The sequence below is a fragment of the Ctenopharyngodon idella genome, chromosome 6 (assembly GCF_019924925.1).
Source record: "Ctenopharyngodon idella isolate HZGC_01 chromosome 6, HZGC01, whole genome shotgun sequence".
In the NCBI taxonomy this organism is placed as follows: Eukaryota; Metazoa; Chordata; class Actinopteri; order Cypriniformes; family Xenocyprididae; genus Ctenopharyngodon; species Ctenopharyngodon idella.
In genome coordinates, this window is record NC_067225.1 from 25726238 (window position 1) to 25742919 (window position 16682).

At 36.3% G+C, this 16682-nt stretch overlaps 1 protein-coding gene across 1 annotated transcript; it reads right to left on the reverse strand.

Moving 5' to 3' along the window:
- Positions 1–382: 382 nt before the first annotated feature.
- On the reverse strand, positions 383–8667 carry ip6k2a (inositol hexakisphosphate kinase 2a). Its single transcript, XM_051897121.1, has 5 exons — positions 8035–8667; positions 5501–5714; positions 3006–3172; positions 1853–2028; positions 383–1763 (listed from the first exon to the last, which is right to left on the reverse strand). The coding sequence occupies exons 1-5, from the start codon at positions 8243–8245 to the stop codon at positions 1128–1130; spliced, it is 1404 nt and encodes a 467-aa protein (XP_051753081.1). The 5' UTR covers positions 8246–8667; the 3' UTR covers positions 383–1127.
- Positions 8668–16682: the final 8015 nt, after the last annotated feature.

Below are 16682 nucleotides of genomic sequence, written 5' to 3' on the forward strand. Positions count from 1 at the left end.
AAAATCATTTATACCTGTATCTTTTAATATTTTAAATAGTAAGAAAGATGTAGATTATTATGAAATTATATATATATATATATATATATATGTATGTTGTCATATGTTGTAACAGATTACTATGGGTAAACACAATAATGCTATTAGAACGGCTTTCAGTTGATTTTAAGCTAGTTAAATTTTAATAACATCCTTAGTAAAGATCTTAAACATTTTAACCAACTTCTTTCTTTTCATTTCACCATTCTTGTTCAGCATCAAAACTTGAATGACTTACTATAACCTGTTAGACAGGATACAGCACATCTTATTAAAGAAATTATTTAATAATAATAATAATAATAATAATAACAACAATAACAACAACAGTACAAAACCAGAATAACACAAACAAGTTTTATTTTTCCTCCAACATACCGTGTACAACAGATATAAGATAGAGGTATCTGAACATGTCAAATAATAATATTTATTAATATCATTATTGTAACATTAATAACATGGAATGTATTTTTGAATCTCCGTTTTCTTTTTCAATGTTTTTTCTTTTTAGTTTATTTAGGAAATATGACAAATAAATAAAGCTTTATTATAGTCTCTGTATGTCAACTAACTATTCAAATATAGTTCTCTCTTCACAATGGGTAAAAGGTGCAATGGGACGGTGCTGTAGAGCGACAGTTAACAGTATTCCTTATCGCCACCAACTGTTCCTTCATCCAATAAGGAGTGTTCGGAAGCTAATCAAATTTCCGGAACCTTCTCAAGGAGTAAGTACTGGAACAAAATCAGGTCCTTCTTTTGTAAATCACCATTTTATCTTCTCAATAAATAGGAAGAAACGGGGAACGGCATCAACGTTGTAAAAGTACACCAGGGGAAGTGAGTAAAGCTACTGAACACAGAGGAAGCTGATCATGTGACATTTCAATGTTAGCCTCTCGAAACGTTTTAATCCTCTACGCACACAAAAATCAGCAAAAAGACACCAAAAATAACTGAACAGGTGAAGTTTTGAGATTTTACTGAACTGAACATCTCGGGGGACTGAAAGAATGAGGAATAAAAAGAGAAATAAGTTTCTCACGCCATTCAAATGCCATGCTGGTTTGAAACGAAGCTGTGGTTTAATCTGTGCTATGATCGTCTAGTTGGGAAATGATGGTGATGAGGTTCTCCAATCCGAAGATGTAACCGCTATCCTGCCCCTCATGGACAACACTATCCTCCCCGTAGTGCCTACAAGTGGTGTGGGCAAAGTCAATCATGCGTACGTCTACGGCCGGGCCGCCATCTGACCTGGCCATGCGTCGCACCACTGCAGAGCTGCTGGTGCCGCTTCCGCCACCGCAAGCACCGCTGTTGCTACTGCTGCTGGCAGCACCTGCGCCGTGAGGGAATCCAAAAGCACCTCCCTCCTCTTCTTCTTCTTCTTCTTCCTCCTCCTCTTCTTCTTCCTCATCATCATCGTCATCTTCCTCCTCCTCTTCCGAAAGCCCATCCTCTGGGGAATGGCGGGATCGCGGAGGGTCTCCATCGTAGATTATCAAGAGTGAGCTGGAGTAAAAGCGATAGCTTTCGCAGGCCTCCAGGGCCGCCTGCATGTCTCGCAGCCTCCGCAGCACCGGCGACAGGAGCTCACGCCTTAGGCGTCTCCCGTCGTGGAAGAACTGAAAGATGGCCTCTTTGAAGCCAGACAGGGTCAGCTTACGGCCGTGGTACTTGTTCATGAACATGAGCTGCCCTGTGTCTGAATGGTAGACCTGGACAAAAAGCAAAGAGGAGCGTGTGAACGAAACATTGCCTTTATAATGTTTTTCCTTATGGAGTTACGTTTAAGAGCTATGCTAACCTGCATGCCACAGAGGCGTACTCCGATGCTGGCGGATGTACTCTGCTGACATTTGCGGATCTGCACAGCCTTCTTCTCCTCAGAGGCGTCGTCCCCATGCTGCCTCGTGCCCATCTTCAGATCAAGCACACATGGAACCGTGTAGCGCCACGTCAGGTTCTCCAACAGGATGAATTCTGATGGGAGGTGCTGGGTTAAGAGAAACACAGATTCTCCTTTCTTTTCAATAAATTGTGCTCTACAATTAACTTTTGTTTTTGTTGCATGATAAAATGGTTTATTTTTATTTTCCTTACAAGTGTCATTCTAATTGTCTGCATATGAAAGAAGCTGTATAATGTGCTGTTTGTTGTGCGGTACGAATATCTACAATGAGCAGAGATTTTCATATATTTTAGTGATATTTTTAGTGATTTTTTAAGTAAAAAGTGGGTAAAATAGGTGTTTAAGCTATGATATAATATTTAAAACATTATATTTAAAAACATAATATTTATAATAATATAAAATATTTATATATATATATATATATATATATATATATATATATAATTGTTTTTTTATATTGTAAAATACATTTTATAGAAATATACACACTACTGTTCAAAATATTTAATATTTTTCGAAAGAAGTCTTACCAAGACTGCATTTATTTGGTCAAAAATAGAGTAGTAATTGTAATTATGAATTATTACTACAATTTATTTTTAAATATATTTCAAATTTGTATTTATTCCTATGATGGCAAAGCTAAATTTTCAGCAACCATTACTCCAGTTTTCAATGTCACATGATCCTTCTAATCATCATTCTAATATGCCGATTTGGTGATTAAGAAAGATTTGCAGTTGTGTTGCTTTATATTTTGGTGGAAACCATGATCATTTTTTCAGGATTCTTTGATAAATACAGTTCAAAAGACCAGCATTAATTTGAAATATACATTTTTGGTAACATTATGACTGTCACATTTGATCACTTTAATGTGTAGTAATAATTAATAAAAGTCTTTTTCTTTCAAAAATATCTTACTGACCCCAAAATTTTTAAAGATTATGTATACTGTATATATATATAAATGTGTAAAAACTAGCAGCAGTAAAGTACACAAGACCAATCCACTTTTGTTGTTTGTGGCAGCACTGAAGGATACTATATTGGTTGCGGTGTTTTGCGTTCTCCTTCATCCTCTGCAGGTGTTGTTGGTGGCACTTGAGGCTCCAGGGGTTGTGCTTGAGCTGAGGGCCAGCAGCATTGCTCCCCTCCAGACTGTAGTAGAACACCTCAGCCTGCTTAATCCACTCCTCCTCGCGTTTCACACTGGAAGGGTGAAGACAGAGGTGGGTCAGCCAGACAAACAGATTAGGGCTAACTTGCTGGATCAGACTACCTGTTTGGATGAACTCAACATGCTTTTTTAGAGATCTGAACAAACACCCTAAGACCCAGAACACCCAATTAAGCTTTAAACAACATGCTAAAAGCATTGGTCTGGGCCAAGAGTTTATTAAAAGCAAATATGTTTGAACTTGAATATTAAATAATTATGTTATGTTATCTGATTATGTTATTATCTGAAAATGACAATGATTTATTGCTACTGCGACATGCACGTTTGCTACAGCTCTGACAAGTGCATTTCCTTCTGGTTTTAAAGTAGAGAGTTGTATGGTGGGTTATTACCCATGATTCATAAAATCCTAAATCCCGCACAGAGAACAAATGCCCTTTATCTGCTCTTTCACCCCTTCCCCAGTCACACAGAGGTCACTTCTAAGTCACAAAGCTACGCTGGTTACATAACCCTTTGCTAAACTTTGGCTCAAAACACACATTTGCACCAGTCCGGCTGCCAGGAGCTGAGAGAGCATCTGCTCTGCCCAGCTGGGTGTTCCGTGGGTCAGTGCGCTCAGCACCTCTTCATGACAACAAGGACACTACGATCGGTCACATTCTCACTGAGTCAGACATGTACTGAGCAGGGCCATTATTACAGGAGAACACAGGCTAGTATTATTCAAGAGATGTGGGGTGGTGTGGTCTAGGCATTAAAGCTTAAAACTGCTAACTGTAAAGCTGCTGGTTCGATCTGCAATGAACAGCACATGATTTGTCAGTATTGTGCCCTTGAGAACGATTCTGAACCTCAACGTCTATTAAATGACTAGTAGCACTTCAGCAAGGGTTTAGCACACATAACTTTGTTTTATTTCAGGGGTTTAAAATTGAATAGCCACAAAATCCAAATCTATATAACAGAAGAAATGTAAAGAAATTTATTTTGGATTTTAATCAATCCAGTGATGCAGTGTTAATGCAAAACTGAGCTACAGTGTAGGAGGTGGTTGTCAGGTCAGTGCTATTTGTTTGCTAAGGTGATTGAGGGGTTTTTCTGATTTAAAAAAAAAAAAAAAAAAAAAACTGAATGCGAATGAAAAGAAAATGTAAATTTTAAGGCTACACAATTTGGCCAAAAATACTTTGTAATTATATATCAATTTGACTATAAAATATATATTTTTTAATTTTATAATAATAATAATAATAATAATAATAATTATAAAAACATTAATAAAAAATTAAACCAAATAAGAAATATTACTATTGTTATAATACTATTTCACTGTAAAAAAAAAATAAAAAAAAAAAATAAATAAATAATTTATATTATATATATATATATATATATATATATAAAAATATATAAAATAATAAAGTACACTACAACTGTAAAATTACAATACTAACTTATAAACACACAAGTAGTGGTCCCAAATGTACAACATAAGTGACCCAAAAAAACAGTGCAGATGCAGAGATGGATTTCACATGGAACAGAATTTACTATGACCTGAGCAACTATATTAAATTAAATTGCAGCCTTTGCGATTTGATAATAGCACTAAGCCATGTCGTAATTTCAATTTTATTTTGATTAATCATTCAGCCCTACTTGCTAGGTGGTTGCTTACAGGCCCATATCAAGAGACACACTCCCAAGTTTCTGATATTCTTGTCTCTGGTCCCTCATTCAATACAAGTTTTTTGGATTTGTTCAAAAGTTAAAATGTTTTTTTTGTTTGTTTGTTTTGGTTGTTTTGTTTTTTTTTGCATTCACTGCATTGCATGGCATTTTAGTCAGAACAAAATTAACAACAACAACAACAAAAAAAGAGACAAAAAAAAAAAAAAAAAAAAAAAAACTTACACTAAAACAACTGCCAAAAAAAAAAAAACAATTCTTCTGAGTTTTAAAGGCCCGTTCACATAAAAGACGATAATTATAACGATAAAGATATAGTTCTAAAAAAAAAATAGCAGCGTCAACACCACAACCATAACGATAAAGGCGCAGAGAAACAGTATTGTTGGAATCGCTTTTGGAATTATTTTTTTCCAGTTGAGCGATAAAAGCAATGACAGCCAATCAAAATCCATCCTACTTTAACGAGCTTGAGCATTTAAAGCGGCAGAAAACATAACTGCAGTGCACTTAGAATCAACAGAATGATATCGTCCCCTGGTGTGAATGTTAATATCGTTATAGTTATCGTTCTTGGTGTGAACGGGCCTTAACTCTTCAATCCTATGCATCTATTACGCATACTGACAAGCCGATTGCACAATCAACGGTTACCGTCCCCTCACCTCTTTTCCTTATCCTTCCGAGTGTGTCTGGACCGGTCCTTGCTGTAGCCCTCATTGTCCAGCAGCATCTTACTGACCCATTTTATTTTGTTATTGGGATCCAGGTCGGCCGAGGGGACCACATTCTCCAGGTCCCCAAGCTCACTGTGCAAAGGGTACGCAATAAGACACAAATTCCCTTCCTCATCTTCTTCGAAACTCACCGACACCACACCTGCAGAGAGAGGGAGGAGAGAGAGATGGAATAGAAGATAAAGAGGGAGAGAGGAAAAAAAGAATGAGGTCAGAGGTGAAACTATAATAACTTCACTTCAGCAAAGAAGAAGTAGTCAGAGTTCCGAGCTTAAAGTAAACTGTCTGGGAAATCTTTAACATCTCTTACCCACTTCTCTTTTTTGCTCTTAAAAGCTCGCCAGTCTTTAACAAAAGCTATTGAGCCGACAGCACAGGCTGCTCCTAACCTGATAGGAATCACACAATCCATAACAAACAAACAACAAGACAGAAATACTTGCAAAAGTGCGAGAGAGAGAGAGAGAGAGAGAGAGAGAGAGAGAGAGGGTGGGGGGGAAGCAAATAGTGCTGATGGCTGAGAAGAGAGAGAGGTCTAAGAAACAACAACAACAACCAATGAACAGGAGCTGTGACTTCACTGGATTGGTTCTCAAAATGTGTCATAGCAAACCACAAGAAACGTTTGCGTTCAATCAATTGCCACACAAGAATTAAACCAGCCCACGAACAAATGACAAGAGGCTTAAGATATGATGAAACCAACACTATTTATTGTCAAATAACAAATCATATCACTTCATGACTCAAATTCAAAACTGATTTCAAAAGAATCGGATAAAACACAATGGACCAAAACCTGGGAAAATCACAGAAGAAAAACGTGGACATTACAAGAATGTATTATGAACCTGAAAGGCTAAAATGTCTTGAGAGACATAAACAAGACGTCTTTTGCATAGAAAAATCAAATATATGATATTCTGAAAGAGAGAAAGTACTACAAGGATGAATCTCATGAAAAGTCAATTTCAAACACTTGAATTTATAAATTCATATAGATCAGTGATTTTAACCTAAAATCAAATGGGGAAAAAAGAATATATAATGAAAATAAAATTAAAATAGATTTTTGTGTTGTTTTATTATTTTCAGTGATGATGATGGCCTCCCATTACTCTAGTATTTTAATGCATCAAAGTAAAAATGTGAAAGAAATGTGCAATAATACAATAATTTTTTTTTATTAAATCAGCTTAAATTAAAGGCAGAACAAAAAAAAAATACTACCATGATGTACAAATTTTAATAATGTAATGTAAATTTCATCAGTTTTTTGCATTATAATAAAGAAATGTGCCGTATCGTAATGACAATAACACCACATCGAAAACAACAACAACAACAACAAAAAAAAACAACACCCAAAGTCTCACCAAGGTGTCCAATTCAGAACATTAAAACAGGAAACAGTTTAGAAAAAGTGTCAAAAGCACTAAAGTCAGTAATTTCCTACAGTTCAGGAAAAGAAGTGCATTTCAAGACACCCTAAACAACCACAAAGATGATGTTCAAGCTTCTGTTTTGACATCACACCCATCCCTCAACCTCACCCAATAAAAAAAAAAAACAGATGTCCTGCACACTTATTATCACACCAGGGTATTTAAAGCGTATGGACACTGTAGTGTGCATTCAAACAAGGCTGTAGGCTTATATATTTGAAAGAAGGGAGAAAAAAAGAGACAGTGGACAGAAGCAAACATCTAAGCTGGTTGAACTTGTCTTTCCAGGTGCATCTTCAGGAATGACCGCAAAATCTTGTAACCACAGGTGTGTGGGAGGCAGTCAATGATTGTCATGTCAGCAGTCTTTTGGTCCAGAAAGAAACATTTGCCATTGCTGCTTATTTTCATGTTTGTCAGGCTGGGAAGCATTTCACATTCAGACATTTCATCCTCAAACTAAACCGATACCTATGTGTTTGCGTTAACAAAGTACAGCCTTGCTAGCATGCAATAACTTACCTTATAGGGGCCCTAAGTTACCCGAAAGGGAGCTTTACAAGGATAGTAGTACACCCAAACATTTAAACATGACTTTCTTACTTCTATAGAATGTTAGTAACCATTCACTTTTTATAAAATTAATATGACTAATTATACAATGAATGTGACAAACAGGGTGCCTCTTTTTCTGTTCCACGAAACAAAGAAAGTCATACGGGTTTGGAACAACACGAGGATGAGTAAATGATGACAATTTTTTTATTTTTATTTATTTATTTTTTTAAGTGAGCTGTCCCTTTAAGAATTTATGATATTACAACAGCGCCCTCGTGAGAAAACAGCGACGGAAACACAGCACAGCAGCACTGCTGGCCTTCATTCAGCACGAAGATGTTTTTTTACAGTCTAACACACCAATAAAATATAATACTGTACACGAAAGACAGTTGTGAAAGAGAAAGGAATAGCCTGTATAGTCAGGAAACCAGAATAATACGTCGCATTATTACTTACCTCTATATTGCGGTGTAAACTTCCGCATAGCCGCAGGGAGGCTCTTGTAAAACTGGTGCTCCCGGGGGATGAGGGGCTTGCATATCGTCTGCTCCCCGAAGCGAAGCACACACGAGTGTCCCCCCACCTGGTGCACAAAGGGCTCAAGGAGTACCCCTTTCCCCAAATACCCCTGCGGCTCTGTCTGCATTCCCTCGATGGCTGGGCTCATCCTCCGGGGGCATTAGACTCTCGCTCCTGGTCCAGTTGGACACCACAAGACGTGTAGACGGTTAAAAGGACGAGATGGTCTCTCTATGTTTCTCTCTGCCTTTCGTTTTTTTCTCGATTCACTCTATCGTTTACTCACTGTCAGCGATGTAATCTCCGCCGTGCAGTAGAGACACTGAAGGACATAAACAAAAGAAACCGGAATGAGGAAGAAAGACGACACGACAGAAGAAAGAACACAGCTCTGTGTTTTCATTCAAATCGTTTCTCTTATGATACGAATCATCTAGTTTGTATCTTTCTTATTGAGTAAAGTGCTCTATATTTGTTTCAAGGGTTTAGACCGAGAAAAAGCTGTTTAAACGCCAGAGCGTCAGCCGCTTTCTCTCAAGCTCTTCTACTGACACCGTAATCTCTCACCGAACTGAGAAAATGTCAGCGCTGCATCACAAGCCTCGCCTCTAATATCAAACTGGCCAATCAGAAACGGTGTTGGGTGGCAACCAGTGGAGAGGACAGAATGCGAACAAAGAGTGAGGAAGGGTGGGGGAGGGGAGGAAGTAGACGGAAAACAGTCTGGGGTGGAGGGGGTGAAGCTGAGCAGCTCAGCTGTTTTTCTCCCTGTGCTGTGACATGGATGTCAAAGCTGGTAAAGTGCATACGTTAAGGATCTTGCTAGGGTCACAACACGAAAATGCAGAAAATGCAGATTTCCGAGCACGGGGGAAACGAAAGCTGAAATGAAAATGAACTATCATAAACTAGCTAACATTGACATGCATGGCCACATATTCTATAACGAAAAAACAGGCAGCTGCATGTGGCTTGCACATTAAAAATAATATTTTTCATTAAATATAGAACATACATGAAATGCTATTATAGCCTAACAATAGTGTGATATCATCTATGCAAACGTTTGGAACAAATACAGGCAAATGAGAGGAAAAACAGGTGATATATGATAGGACCTCATGCTAGGGGATTACTATTGTGTACTTTGGTGTCAATTGTTCAGCAGACAAAATTAAATAGGGTGTCTACTGAAGTGGACAGATGTTTGTTTTTTTGAGGAATTGAGAATGCTGAGTTTGAATACAATGCCATATGTATTTTAGATTGAAAATGTGTAGATAATGGTGTTATATGATATTCAGTGCAAAAAAAAAAAAATGGTTGTGATGAAAGTAAATGGGCAATTAATTGTGAAGACATCAGAAAAAGTTAATGGAATGATGTGGCCACATAATTTTCCTCAGAGAAAGAGAATCATAGTTTGAAAGAGGATGGATGCACAATGCACATATCATTAACAGTAGGAAATCTACAGTAGTGTTGGACCACAGGCAGAGCGTTTGACTTTAATCTCTCTCTAATCCTGCCTTCTGGAACTCATGAGTGGAAAAATGGGCCATGGAAAAAGTGTGAGAGAAGAATGAAAAACATGAATTACCACTACAGGGCAGGGACCCCCTTTTCTTGAAATTACCAAAGGAGACAGATCTTTATTATTGACTATTACTAGTTCAGAGAACATTGGTGGAGTTTACCATTGTCTAATATGTAAAATACCCAAAGGATTTAAATATAATGCCATCATTTATTCATCTGCATGTTTTTTCAAACTTTTTCTTACATGGAACATGCTATTTGCGTAAACAAATGTAGATTATAACCAGTGGCTTTCGAGCTAAAATGGAGAAAAAAATTGCCATTTAAGTAGTCTGTAACTTATATTCTGAAGCCAAACTATAGCTTTGAGTGAGAAAAAGACAAAAATTGAATTTGTTATTTGCAGAAAAAATGTATTATTAGCAGCATTTTCTGTGATTCAGAGCTTTAAACATTAAAACATCATTACCATGTTTCAGAGTGAGAACATGGCAGTGTCAACAATTCATTTATTCATTAAAGGAACAAATGCAACTTGAGGGGTGGTATATCAACGGTTAAAGGCCAGTGATACAAAAGCCTGATGCTTTGATCTCAGAGACCTGTGAACTTGAGAATCCCTGAGAGAACTATTGTGTCTTTAAATAGAGTACATAACCCCAAATGGCTCTATGTGGAGGGCTGTTACTGATATTTTTATACCATATGTTACGCTGTGTAAACAGCATCTGCTAAATGACAAGTAATTTATTACAAAACTAACCAGATATACTGCTATTAAGAGTGCAGACCAGTATGTCTTTACAAATGTTTAAACACTGACCTCCAGTTAAGTAATGAAACGAGGACAGGAGCCAATTCAATGAGTGAAACACCAGCCTAATTACTGATCTGGGACGGAACAGAGAGTTTTGGCAATTGCTCGCTGTTGCAATAAATTCTGAGATATGAAACATTTTGATCTTTGGCAGTGTAAATCTGAGACCTGAATGAGAATGAGAGCACAGGATACTACAATCAGTGATAGGTTAGCTTTGGCACTTATGTCCGAGTTCTAACAAGGGCATTAAACTTCGCCCAATGCCAAGGAAGTACTCAGCTCCTCTTAATTCAATCCCAGACTTGGTACACTGTGATCCAGCCTAAACAAAGTCTGCAGGAGCATGGTCTGCTCTGTAACCCAATAAGAACTGGAGGTCAAAGCCAAGGCCAAGACTGGGCTTCATGAATGGAGACAGGTGAGAATGTGAGACAGTAATGCGATTAGGGCCATGCTAATCTCTTAATATGGCTATCAATGGGTTAAAGACACTGGGATTGATGCACAGACTGGCATCATCAACACTGGACAAAGTTGTTAGCATGTTCTATGCAAATATGAACAACATAGCTGGGCATTTGGTGTTGTGAGATGTGTAGAGTTTTCTTAATGTTAATAAAATCAAAAGTGATTACTTTCTTAGGCTGTTCTTTCTTAATGTTTCTGTCAATTCTTATACCATTAATTCTTTATGGTTAAAATCAAGTCCTAGGCTACATATTTTCTTTTCCATTGCACTGAATACTCATAAGTATTTAAGAAATATGTCACATCATGGAAGAAAATGGGTTGTGAATGCTGTTTTTATGTTTATATTATGTATATTTATGCACTGAGAATATTGCAATCTATAATAAGCAATACAAATAGAAAATAAGGTTAGTTAGCTCCAGTGTTCAGTGTAACGCGTAACTGTAATTAAATTACTTATCCACTGAAAAAGTAAGGGATTACTGTTCATTTCTAGGTAATTTAATTACAGCTACTTATAATGTACTTGCGTTACATACTGTAAATTAGTTCAATAGTTCTGTTTAAATAAATATTGAATTTAAAATCTAAATTTGTCGTCTAAAGGTAAAAGTGAACGCTGCCTCTTTAAAATCGTTAGCTGTAGTGCAGTTGCGCGTGAGTTCGCAACTTCGCACCAGTTGGCTGTGTTGTCGCTGTCTGAAGATGTCGGCTGAAGCAAGTGGCTGTTTTTGCCGAATGGAAATATCCCAGTTACTTCACTTTTTGACACAGGTAGGAAAGAACATTACGGTAAAATGTAAGCTATGTCCTAGAGAGAAAAAACTGCGCGCGCTCTCTGAGAAACGGTCTTCAGTCAGTGCGCTCTCAACCAAAGCGCACACACATAGCCGCCTCTCGCGAGTGTCAGATTTTCGCGGTTTATTACACATAAACGTTCAAATACATATCATTTATGTCAAAATGCCCGTCTTGGCGTATATTCGCGTTGGTTATGTGAATGTGAACAGCATGTGTAACAGCATATTGTCTCCATCCATTAGTGACAGCTGTCTACTGTCTATTATTGGCTGTCTGTATTATAAATGATAACCAAACAACAAAAGAAAAGTTTTAATAAGGATTAATCTATATTTAATTTATACAGTTATGACTATGCAGAGTTATTTTATATTTGATTATTTAAATTTCTGTGGTATTTTTACTTAATACTATTAGACCTAGCTGAAAAAACATATAGCATTGTTTTTGTTTTGTTTTTTGTATTTAAGTATTTATGGTATCGACTTTGGTATCAAGTATCGTGCACTTTTAGTGGTATCAGTACGACTACTAGATTTTTTGTTTTGTGACATCCTTATTTGTTACTAAAAAATTTAAGTATTGTAGTATGTTTTAATAAAGCTAAAATGTTTTAAAAAGCTATAAAAGGCTAAACTATTCCATGTTTGACTCATATTTAAAAGAGTTTCCTTTCTATTGTCTATCCGGTCAAGGCTTATAGGGATTTTAAGAAGTAATTATGAGCTGAATTACTTATTGAGTAATTAAATTACTTTTCAGACAGAGTAATTTTAAAAGTATTTTAAATACAATATTGATGATGTAATTAGTAATTAGTAATTAATTACTTTTTTGAAGTAACTTACCCAACACTGGTTAGCTCTGAAATGAAGGACAGTGAGTTAGTTTAAATATTCACAATGACAATTTTAATATTCGATTTCAGCATTCTAAGGTTTCAATAGTGGCTAGTGTAAAATATGGAGGTTTTCGTACCGAAATATCATATACAAAAGTGGTACAAATGTTAAATGATTTTGCCTGTGTGTGTTTTGAATTACTTTGGCAATTAGAGAGCGATGACAGAATATTAATTTTGTGTGTGTATGAGAGAAATTAAGAGAGGACAGCCAAAGATGACCTTGAGGGACCAAGGGGGGCTGAATCTCCTGATTTTGCCCACATGATGACAGTGGCACGAGCAGCAAGGATGGATTAGTATGTAGTAAATGAGAATGTGATGACTGACTTAACTGAACCAACATAGAGAACAGCTTACAAAGTTAGCAGGAAAGGAAAGCAATAGGAAAACTTGCAGCATACAAACACTATAAAGTCACCCTAGGAACACAAGAAGCCCTTTGCAAATGAGTATTTTGACCTATACACAAATACTTCTGCTCAGCAGTGAGATCAGACTCTAAGTATGAATGTAACTGACCAGCCAAAAGTGACAACAATACAGGCCCGTGGCCAAAGATCCCTAAACAGCCACGTCCTGCACTGGGTGGAAAATAGTTGGGCTCAAGGTAAGTCTATTTGCCAGACAGCTCAGAGCAAATCTGCACAGGTCACTGAATAATACCTGCACAGTTTCTATATTCACATACAATGCCTAAGAATAGCACTGTTTTTCCACAGTCTTATAGAGGTGGATTATATTTAAATTGTATTACATACACAGACTACTCCACTACTAAAGCTATTTATATAGACATAGAGTGCACATATATTTTAATATATAACTAAACCTAGTTTAGTATATATTATTTAATAAAGCTTTCATTTCCTGTTACAAATACAACCCCGTTTTAGAAACATTGCCATAAAACTATCCAAATGGACATGTAAATTAGATAATAAAACAACCATTTAAACAAATTACCTATAGCATGCTCCGAAAGTGTACAGTAGTATATACAAATAGCTGAAGAATCAGGTAATATAATCTTAAAATACTCTATGGAGTTCTAATTTTAATAAACATAAAAAACATGTTGAGCATTTCTTGAAGACATCTTGACTGGTGTCTTTAAAATATCTTAAATAATTCCTTGGATGCCAAAGTTGTCTGCAGTTTTGACTTTGTGCATTCACACTATGAAAACAATCCATCACGTGCAATAAACACATGTATGTGACTCTGAGATAATCCATCTTCAATGTCAACACATCTGACCCAGAATATCCCTTACATCTGTCTATATATGAGGCTCTTCCTGAGCCGGTGAGATCATGACACACATAACGATTGATTTAAAATAAGCCACATGCCGGATACAATGAGAGTGTAAACTGATGTCTTTATGAAGGGTCGTCGTTGTCCTGAACACACACTTCCTCTCCAAGACAAAGCCTTTGAAACTTCCTGAGTGCTCTCCACCCTACCTTAGAGAACAGCATATCCTGCTGAGATGAACATGCTGTCCTACTGTGCATGGGTCAGGTTTTGCCAGTGCCTACATTGTGCGGACCAAATGCACCGCTTAATAGCTTAACACACTAAATAATAAAATTGAAAATGTAAAAAAAAAATGCAAAAAAGCTTTCTGTGAGGATTAAGTTTGTAGGAAATATCACTAGAATTAGAATAGAATTAACTCATTTTAAACTCTCATATTTAGCATTGGAAAGTCCCATTCATTAGTGAATCAGTTTATTTTAAACTTCTCATGTAGAGTTGGAAAGTCTGATTCAATTTTAGTGAATTGGGTCATTTTAAACTATAAGTAGCATCGGAAATTTTGTTTGGTTTTAGGGTATGTTTACACAACAACAATGTACTAAAAACAGAAAAGTGTTTCCTTTATATTTTTCGCATACAGACGACAATGTTGTCAAAACGATCCCTGTTCTATTAAAAACGCTGTATTATGCTGCCAGGCCAGTAGTTGGCAATGTCACTTTGTAAAGAAATACTATGCACCTATAGACTGAACACGTAATATGCTATGCATGACGACATTGTTTTCACAAGTTCGCGTTTTTGTAGTTTACACGGAGACAATAATAGTATCCGTTTTTAAAAGTTTGCCTTATCAGGCCCCTAGGCCATTGTCGTGTAAATGAACGGCCAAAACACATAAAAAGTTTTCAGTTTTTAGTTGAAAACGGTGTCAAGTAAACGGCCCCTTAGTGAATTGCTTCATTCAAGTTAATCGGTTCATTATATGCTAGTCATAGAGAGTCTAGTGAATTGGTTCATTTAAACTCTCACATGTAATGTTGGAAAGTCTACGAACTGGTTCATTTTAAACTAGTCATGTCTAGCGTTGGAATATCTGATTCATTCTAGTCAATCAGTTCATTCTAAACGCGGCCATTGGAAAATCTGATTCATTGTAGTGAATGAACTTATTTGGATGATCCATTTAAATGAACAGATTCTCAAAAAAAAAAAAAAAAACATTTCCAGTCCAGTTTTTGACTCAGTTAAGTAAATGATCATGTTTTGTTGTATTTATAAATGTATGTTTTAGTTCAGGTTTGATACTACTTGTAGACTAGGTCATTGGTGTTTTTTTTTTTTTTTTTTGTCTAGCATTTCAGGAATTTAGAATATATGGGAGAGAGACCATTTAAAAGTGTATTACGTAACATAGTGGATGCCACACAGGAGGACCTTGTTAATTTTAACTTTCCTTCACTTATTTACTGAAGAGAGCAAACTCACACACCTGTGCTCATAAAGAGCAGCTGTGCAGCCATTATGCTCACACAAATGTGCATCATCAATACTTCTGATACTGTGTACAGAGCTGGAAAGTGGATTCCTCAGACACTGGGAGTCATTTTTCTGGTCTCCATGGTAACCCGTTGCTGTGTCACATTTGACCAAGACTGAATAGATTTTTGTACTATACAATAGCATGATGTTCCTGCAGCGCATTTGAAGAAAATACCTGAATCTAAAACACTGAAGAACTTAACAAAAAAACAAATGAATAAAATGTTATGTCTGTGTTCTTATGTGTGTGCTGACCCACATATGGAATTTTTATGCACAAAGACAAGAACAGATTAAATAATAATAATAATAATAATAAATAAAAATATTTTACCAAATGTTTTGGCTTTCATTATTCCTAAATTTGCGATTATTTTATTCTATTGACAGCTCTAGATTTGAACAATAAGAAATCAAAACAAACCTGATGGTAAATGTTCCCCTTCCATCTTTGTGGTGCACATACATTCAAGAATAGTTTGTATATTGCATCTTGTGCAATATTTTTTATAAAGATGTTTTTGAAAAATATTTCCCATTTAATATTTCAATTTGTTTTGGCTTACAATGACAACATAAAACACTGATTATTTAATTTATTAAAATTTTTCTCAGACAACAATGGATATTTATGCATAAAATATTTAAAAGGACATCTAAAATTGTCTTCAGCATGTCCCAACTTGTATATATTACTACACTGCCTAAACTCGCAGTACTCAGCCTTGTCTATGTGTGTGGATTGTGGCCTTGGGAAACACAATCCAGAGAATGTCAATAAGGAGAGAGATTATAAGCAGGCACCTGGTGTCATTTCCTCAACTAGAATTTAGCACTCAATGCTGAGAGATACACAGAGACAAGCAGAGAGTCTACAGTTTGATGGTGTCAGTTATATGGAGAAAAGAGGGTGAATTCCAGAGCATTGACACCCGACTCTCCTGGAGGGATAATAACATGACATGAGTAAACTTTTTATCACTATTGATTGGCAACTCACCCTCACCATAACCTGAATACATGCTCTAAAAGCAAAGTGTGCCCTTTTTACATGGAAACTTCAACAGAAAGGTCAAACAGCTAACAATGAAAAGAAGCTGCTCAGATGAATTTCGCAGACTTTTGCATCCAAAAAAATCAGTGCACTCAAGATATACATTTGATCAGAATATGTGTTCTCATAATGATGACCTTGACATTGCTAGTCACATGCTATTTTATTGTCCATAATTTAATTTAATTTTA